At 49.0% G+C, this 8,036-nt stretch overlaps 1 protein-coding gene across 1 annotated transcript; it reads left to right on the forward strand.

The window, feature by feature from the left end:
- Window positions 1-442: 442 nt before the first annotated feature.
- LOC123185834 (probable ubiquitin-conjugating enzyme E2 23) lies at window positions 443-4,889 on the forward strand. The gene is made up of 5 exons (XM_044597657.1): window positions 443-2,234; window positions 2,391-2,513; window positions 2,885-3,298; window positions 3,792-3,864; window positions 3,953-4,889. The coding sequence occupies exons 1-5, from the start codon at window positions 552-554 to the stop codon at window positions 4,633-4,635; spliced, it is 2,976 nt and encodes a 991-aa protein (XP_044453592.1). The 5' UTR covers window positions 443-551; the 3' UTR covers window positions 4,636-4,889.
- Window positions 4,890-8,036: the final 3,147 nt, after the last annotated feature.

The following is an 8,036-nucleotide window of genomic DNA, read 5'->3' on the forward strand; positions in this document are numbered from 1 at the left end:
GGTCGCCTCCAGGGCGGGCCCACGCGCCTTTTTCGCTTGCGCCGGCTCTCCAAGCGCCCCCCAGGGCGTCGGGTTCGGCCTGGATCCGCCGGCACCAGTTTTGGCCCGAACCGGCGAAAAACGGCCTTCTGAGGACGCGACTAGGGCCTTTTTTTGGCGCCGGCGTGGCAAAATCGGCTGGGGAAGCCCTGTTGGAGGCGGGGCTGGAGATGCCCTAACGGGCGCAGCGAGCGCCGTTTAGAATTTGCCGGTGTGAGGCGCCAACCAGGAGCTCTCCTTATCCGGGTCCTTGTGTATAGGCCGCTGATGTGTCAGGACCGGCCCTGGAGACAACCTCAACTTGGATCCAAACTTGGAGGCTTACTTTTCAAGGAAATCGAGTCTGTCTAGTATACGAAGAGTTTAATTCCCTGGTTATAACTTCCTTACCCGATATAAAGCAGCTAGGTATGCTCGGGTCGAGTTGTATTGTGCTTTTCGCGAACCGTCTACAGCAGGTCTACAGCAGATCTAGTCGGTAACTTTGCAAGGAGGAATTCGATCCAAAAGAGATGGACGTCGTGGCAGAACCTTCGAAGATCTACCTGCTAGACCTCGTGAGTTTTGGATATGAAAGCGACGGGGTTGGCAGCCGCGGCCTGGTAGTACCGGACACCTGGGTGCACAACGACTCGCTCCCTGTCGGGACCGTCACGATTCTCTGCGTCGACGGCTCTGTGGTGACCAGGAAAGCCTACGACGTCAACGTCGTCGACAGAAGCTACTTCCACCCCGGCGAGGTCGTCGGATCCGCGTCGGACCTCGGCGGTCAAATCGGTGTCGTCACCAACGTCACCGTAGCGGTCGACCTGATCGAGCGCACCGTCCGCGGCGGCGAGCCGGCGAAGATCGTCAAGGGTGTGCCACCATCTCGTCTGCGGCGCGTTAAAGGGCTCAGCCTGGGCGACTATGTCGTGTCCGGGCCGTGGTTTGGCCGGGTCGTCGAGGTGTCCACTGATGTCTACGTGTTATTCGACGATGGCGCCATGTGCAAGGTCCCCGACGCAGAGTCCAAGATGCTACGATCAGTGGCCAAGGCCGACGTCCTTTACCGCCCTGAGATGAATAGCCCTTTTTACCCGGGGCAGCGGGTGACCGGCGACCCATGTGCCGTCTTCAAGCCCTCCCGGTGGCTCAACGGCCATTGGAGGCCGGAGCGTAGAGCAGGCACCGTCACCAAGCTCGAGATGTCCGGCGTCCTCGTCTACTGGATCGCGTCGGCGCACGGCGGCACCGACCAACAGCTCGTTCAAGAGCTTGCTCCCTCGGCCTATCAGAGCCCTGGCAATCTGACCTTCTTTTGCTCCGCGTCTGAGTGCACCTGGGGCGTAGCCGACACGTGCTTCCTTCGAAAAACCACTGACGACTCACTTCCCGCCGCCGCCGAGACCAACAAGGGTGCTCATGATGGCAATCACCAGGAGGATCAACCCGTCGCATGTTCAGACGACGAATATGAGTATGACAGTGACACGACAGAAGAAGGTGAGCGCGAATCTCCAAGCACAGCTACGGTCCTGACAAAGCAGCAGCAGGAGATGAGGTTTTACCGGAAGCAGCTAAGGAAGGATTACTTCGATGGGCACAGGAGGGCGCGATGCCGGGACGTCGGGAGGTACGTGGAGTTGGACCAGCTGCCCATGAGCGTGGCTAGCACCCGCACCACCGTCGACGTGTTGTGGCAGGACGGCACACGGCAGCTCGGCGCACCATCGACGTCCCTCGTCCCCTTCAACATCTTGAACGAGCAAGAGTTCCTCCCAGGGCAGTTTATTGTCGACAACGCCTTTCCCGCGGCAAATGCCCCTGCTGGTGCTGCCATCGGCGTTACCGGCGACGATGATGGCGCAGCTGCTTCCGCGACGAGGCGTGTGGGCTTCGTCAGAAGCCTGGATTGCAAGGACCAGATGGTGCACGTCTCGTGGTTCAAGGCGGCGTCACGCCCCGGCCAAGCAAGAGAGATCGATTGCAATGATACCGTCAGCGCGTACAGCCTAGAAAGGGAGCCTGAACGCTATGCTTACTATGGAGATGTCGTTGTGCGCCTGCTACCATCGGGATCAACTGACGGCCCAAGTGCACCGCCGTCACAGGGCAACCATGAGAAGAAACACGATCTTTCATGGGTTGGGCGTGTGGTGGACCTGCCTGATGGCTTTGTCCAAGTCAAGTGGGGTGATGGTAGCACGTCAACGGTACGTAATGCTATCTTCTGTTACTACTTAGGGAAATTACGTTACTTTACGTAGGCTGTTCGTAGACGGAGCATTATCGTACCTTCCGCTATACTTGTACGTGCATGCATTCTCTGCTCAATTCATTCACAGTTCTTTTGACATGAAACCTTTCAGGTGCTGCCCCACGAGATCTGTGTCATCAACGAACAGAAGTACGATGAACTAGAGGCTGCAATGGGCGAATGGGTGGAGGACGACGGCATTGATCCAACCCAAGAACCGTCTACCGACTACACGGTATCTACCCAGCATTAATTTGTTCACTGTTAGCAAACAAGGACTACGACCGGCTCTATTCTCTCAACCACCAAACATTTTTCATATCAATTTAACTTGTTTTTCTTTTAAAAAATTGATGAACTCCTTGCTCTCGTTTCCATTTAATTGAAAACCGATAACGATGAGCTTCTCAATTTAAAAAATACTCCCTCTGCAGAGAAATATATGATCGTTTAGATCACTAAAATAGTGATCTAAACGATTTTATATTTCTTTACCGAGGGAGTAGTTAACTGAATATCTAGTTTTTTAGGGCGGTTGCAGAATTCCATTTTCTACTTGTACGCATTACGGACTCCATTAATAAAGTGATGGGCCTCTTACTGTAGGAAAATGTTCCACAAAACCCAACGGGCGTCGATGGCGACGAGGATCCTGCGGGTAGAGATGGCCCTGCCGCGATAACAACAGGCCGCCTGGGTTCTGTCGTCTGGTTTGTGATCGGATGGACAAGCAATGTGTTAGCTCGAGGTAAAAGGTGTCTAGCGGATTGGTCTTGGTCGCCCTTATCAGGCTCCGAGTTATTTGCAGCCGCAGAGAATGTGGGAGCGCCTGAGACGGTACCTGGTGGTGGTGACCATCCTAGGGATGGCGCCGCAAGGGAGGTCAATGATGCGGACGATTCTGCCAGTGAGGGGAAGGAGGCTGAAGATGCTAACGGCAATGAGGAGCCATTCCGTTTTCTGCATTTTGATGTACGGGATTGCCCTCTGGATCACCATTACCTTGACACCGCGGACCAGGTAAGCACCACCAAATGTTAATTGCGTTCCTGATGTGCAGAAAATTAGCTTTGATATTCACAAATCCAGTTCTTCTATAACTGAACTGCATATTCTTTCCATGGAAAAAGAACCTACACCCGCTTAGCTACGTCGAGAAAACCACGTGTCATAAGTGGTAGCAACCCAAACCTGTTTATGAACAAATAGCTACGTCGAGAAAAAATCTAGTACTTCCTCTGTAAAAAAATATAAGAGCGTGATCACTATATATTTGTTTACAGAGGGAGTAGCTGATTTTTTTTAAAAAAAATTGTTTTAACTAAAATCATGGCAACTATTTTGAAACGGAGGGAGTATTATTTGTGGCGATTTTGAATGCATCATTTTTCCTATGGTATACGTCCAAATTCATATAATAACCACAAGTTAGGATTAGCCTTTTTCTGCAATTAAAATTAAAAGATTAAGAAGTCCAGCTAATGCTCTTCTCTCCGTGATTCATGAAACGCAGGGCGTCTGCCATGGAAAGAGGTGGGTCAAGATAGTGCAGAGAGAGTGGAAAATACTAGAGAACAACTTACCAGGTACCGGAGGGAGCTACCTTTTATGGTTTCACTTGCGTGTAACGAGCATACCCTATGAACCGAGTTGACTTTGTGTGTAATTATGCAGATACCATCTACGTGCGGGCATTCGAGAACCGCATAGATTTGCTCCGGGCTGTCATGGTGGGCGCTAGCGGGACGCCGTACCATGACGGGCTCTTCTTCTTCGACTTTCTGCTGCCACCGTCCTACCCGGACGCGCCGCCGCAGGTGTACTACCACTCGTACGGGCTCCGTCTCAATCCTAATCTATATGCCTCTGGAACAGTGTGCCTCAGCCTTCTCAACACCTTTGGCGGAGAGGGCACGGAGATCTGGTCACCAGCGACGTCGAGCCTGCTCCAGGTTCTAGTCTCCATCCAGGGCCTCGTTCTCAACAACCAGCCCTACTACAATGAGGCTGGGTACGAAGCTCTGGTCGGCACACCAGAGGGTTGCCGCAACGCTTTGCAGTACAACGAGAATGCCTACCTACTCACCCTGCGAACTATGCTCCATCTACTGCGCCGACCACCTTTGGGGTTCGAGGAGTTTGTCAGAGACCATTTCCGCCGTCGGGGGACGTTCATACTGAGGGATTGTGAGGCGTGTCTTCAGGGGTGCGACGTTGGAACGCTTTGTAGCGAGGCATGTGCCACCAAGAGGAGTAGCGAGCGGCAGTGCTCACCTGGGTTAAGGTTCACACTCGCCAATCTGGTGCCAAGGCTCGTTGCGGCATTCACGGAGATCGGTGTCGAGGGATGTGTGTAATGTTGATATTTTTGTTCTAGTATTAGGAGGATAAACAAAATGGTATTGTGCCTTTGCTACTATATGTCCAAACACGTGTGCTACCAAACTAGTGTTTTAGTTCAGATCAAACCGGTATGGGAGACATGGTGGCAAGGAGAGGCCCATGCCCGACCAACATGCATTTTTTAATTATATTGATGATTTGTTAAACATATACTACTGCTTTTATGTCAGAAATATGTCCTAGAGGTAATAATAAATATATTTTTTTACGGGTGTAATAATAAATGTATTACTCCCTTCGGCCATAATATAAGACATTTTTTATACTAGTGTGGGATTGAGGGACTATTATATTTTCATATTCATAATTAAGCTTATATTTCATGTTATAATTGCATTGATTCTTGAATATGGGATTAGGAGGAAAACTTAATTGCATGTGTAGAAACATAAGCACCAATATGATATGTTGTCATGCCTTTAAGACTAGCTCATGTATTGACAATGATCTTGTTTTCTTGATCATGAACATTGTTAGGACGCTATCAATAATGGGAACACCTTATTATCAGAACAATAGAGCTGGATAGCCCCAACTTATGAATTACTGCAAGATCACAACGGTATTTTCATATAAAGTGTTAACGTTTACTTAGTTCTTCCTTAGACTATGAGAATATCGTACACTGAGCTATGTGCCATAGGATGTGTGTAGTGTTGATATTTGTGTTTTGGTATTAGTTAGGAGGATAAAAAAATGGTATTGTGTTTTTGCTACTATGTCCAAAATCATCTCCTATCGGATCAAACCATGGGAGGAGCCCGGTCCTGACCAACATGCATTTTTTCATTAGATCGGTGATTTTCTTAAACACAAACAACTTTATGTTCCAAATATTCTTTAGAGGCAATAATAAATGTATTACTTCATCTGATCAAAATTAATTGACGCAACTTTACTACAAATTAATTGACGCAACTTTAGTACAAAGTTGTACTAAAGCCACGTCAATTAATTTAGATCAGAGAGAGTATTTTATTTTCATGTTCATAATTAAATTTATATTTTTGTGTTATAATTGCATTGATTCTCGAATATGAGATTAGGAGGAAAACTCAATTCCATGTGTAGAAACATAAACACCAATATGATCTCTAGTCATGCCTTCTAAGGCTAGCTCATGTATTGATGATGATCTTGTTTTCCTGATCATGAACATTGTTAGGACGCTATAAATTATGAGAACACCTTGTTATTAGAAAATGGAGTTGGGTAGATCTGACTTATGAATTACTGCGAGATCTGTCATGGAATTGTCATGGCAGATGTTCTTAGTGTGAGGACTTAGTCACGAGGCCAACACATCTATGTGGTAGCTTGAGAGGGGTTGGGTGGAGTCGAGAGACGCAACATAAGACACGGATTTAGACAGCTTCGGGCCCCATGAAACATCATCTGGTAATAGCCCTACATGCTGTTTGTGACTAGGTCTCATTATGATCATGAAGGAGTCGCTGGTAAGCCAGCTCTTTGTGTCTAGCCATAGAGATTGTTTCTTCTTACTTGTCCCTCTTTGGGGAGCCCTGCCCCTCCTTATATATGTTGAAAGGGGTGGGTTACATGACTAGTCCTAGTAGGATTAGGATTACTCTATTACAAGTGGAGTCATAGTCTTGCTTCCTTTGTAAGGGAATATTCCTTATGCTTTCCTCCTAAGTCGGCCCATCATAAACGTGAGCCGGCCTTCTGGGCCTTGGACCTTGTCGTCCGTTTGACCTGCCCGTCGGTTACTAATGAATCGCCAAGATCGGGTGGGTCCCTCTTGAGTCGCCAAGCTTCGGGCGGGTCACCAGTGAGTCGCCATACTCCCACCGGGTCATATATCCGGCGGGTTACACCGCGGGGTATATCCCCGACATTATCCCCCAGTTTAATTTGGATGTATCCATGTTAAACTGATCTGTAACATAAACGCACAAACAAATTTGACAGGTTGTGCTCCGGGTTAAATATTCTTGTAAGCCGGCACCTAATCATCCTTAAGTCTTTGTCATTTCCTCCTTCTAGAAAATCCAGGTCATTAGGCCAGCTTCATAATTAATTTGCTTGTAGAATAAATATTGTAAATAAAGAATCCATTTGAACCGGCCTTCAGTGCTCTGACTTGACAAAAATATTGGTCTTGGAAATATTCAACTGATATCCAGCCGGCTTGAAAATGTAGAACTTGCCGAGTTATGATTTCCAAAATCGTCGGATTATAAAAACTGATAATTTCGGGTCATGATTGTTGCCAACGCCGGTTCATGATTGTTGCCAACGTCGGGTCACACATTTGACCTCCCTGTTTTACTCAAACTCGAGAATTTGAAGTTATTCCTCCCTTATATGCATATCACCTGTAGCCCCCAAGTGTCAGGTTGTCATGCTTGCGGCAACCTGGGCCTTGTAATTGCCTTATGCTCATAAAATTTTCAACCAGTGTAGCCCCCAAGGGCCGGGTCATTATGCAATAATGAGCAGGGACTTTGTAAATATGATCATGTAAACTTGAGCAGCAACGTGCAGCCCCCAAGGGCCGGCTCAGTAAGATATTACTGAGCTGGGACTTTGTATATGATTCATTGATAATAACATCATATGAAGTAATCTCCTGTAACGCCCCGTGACCGATGTGCCAGGTGTCCTCCAGTTATTCGCTGTTGTTGCCTTGTCATTGCTTGCGTGCCATGCATTCCATATCATGTCATCATGTGCATCGCATTTGCATACGTGTCCGTCTCATGCATCCGAGCTTTTTCCCCGTTGTCTGTTTTGCAATCCGGCGCTCCTATGTCCTCCGGTGTCCCTTTCTACCTCTTTTCGTGTGCGGGTGTTAAACATTTTTGGATTGGACTGAGACTTGCCATGCGGCCTTGGTTTACTACCGGTAGACCGCCTATCAAGTTTCGTACCATTTGGACTTCATTTGATACTTCAACGGTTAACCGAGGGACCGAAAAGGCCTCGTGTGTGTTGCAGCCCAACACCCCTCCAAAGTGGCCCAACACCCACCTAAACCTCCTCCATCATCTCGTCCGTTTGATCACGATCGCGTGGCCGAAAACCGCACCTCATTTGGACTCTCCTCGCTCCCTCTACCTATATATATGTGTGTCTCCCCGAATTTTTCGCGGATGAACCCTAACCCCTCCTCCTCCGCGCGCACCGGACATTTCTTCCACCGACAGACATGTCCGCCCTCCACCTTGCTCCGGCCAGTGGTGTCGCGCCACGTCACCCCCCGCCGCCGCCAGCCTATCACGCACCGCCACCTCACCGTCCTCTCTCTCCCACGCCGCCGCGGCCCTGCGGGCCCGAGGCCGGCCCGCCCGGCCCATCTGGTCGTCGCACCCGCGCCTGGGCGTCCCCGCCG

The sequence above is a fragment of the Triticum aestivum genome, chromosome 2A (assembly GCF_018294505.1).
Source record: "Triticum aestivum cultivar Chinese Spring chromosome 2A, IWGSC CS RefSeq v2.1, whole genome shotgun sequence".
NCBI classification, from domain to species: Eukaryota; Viridiplantae; Streptophyta; class Magnoliopsida; order Poales; family Poaceae; genus Triticum; species Triticum aestivum.

Excerpts from the sequence above, each read along its gene's own strand:
- LOC123185834 (XM_044597657.1), top strand. The coding sequence starts at position 552 with ATGGACGTCGTGGCAGAACCTTCGAAGATCTACCTGCTAGACCTCGTG. Across the intron at positions 2,235-2,390 it reads GTGATGGTAGCACGTCAACG|GTGCTGCCCCACGAGATCTG; the intron begins GTACGTAATGCT and ends GAAACCTTTCAG. Across the intron at positions 2,514-2,884 it reads AACCGTCTACCGACTACACG|GAAAATGTTCCACAAAACCC; the intron begins GTATCTACCCAG and ends CTCTTACTGTAG.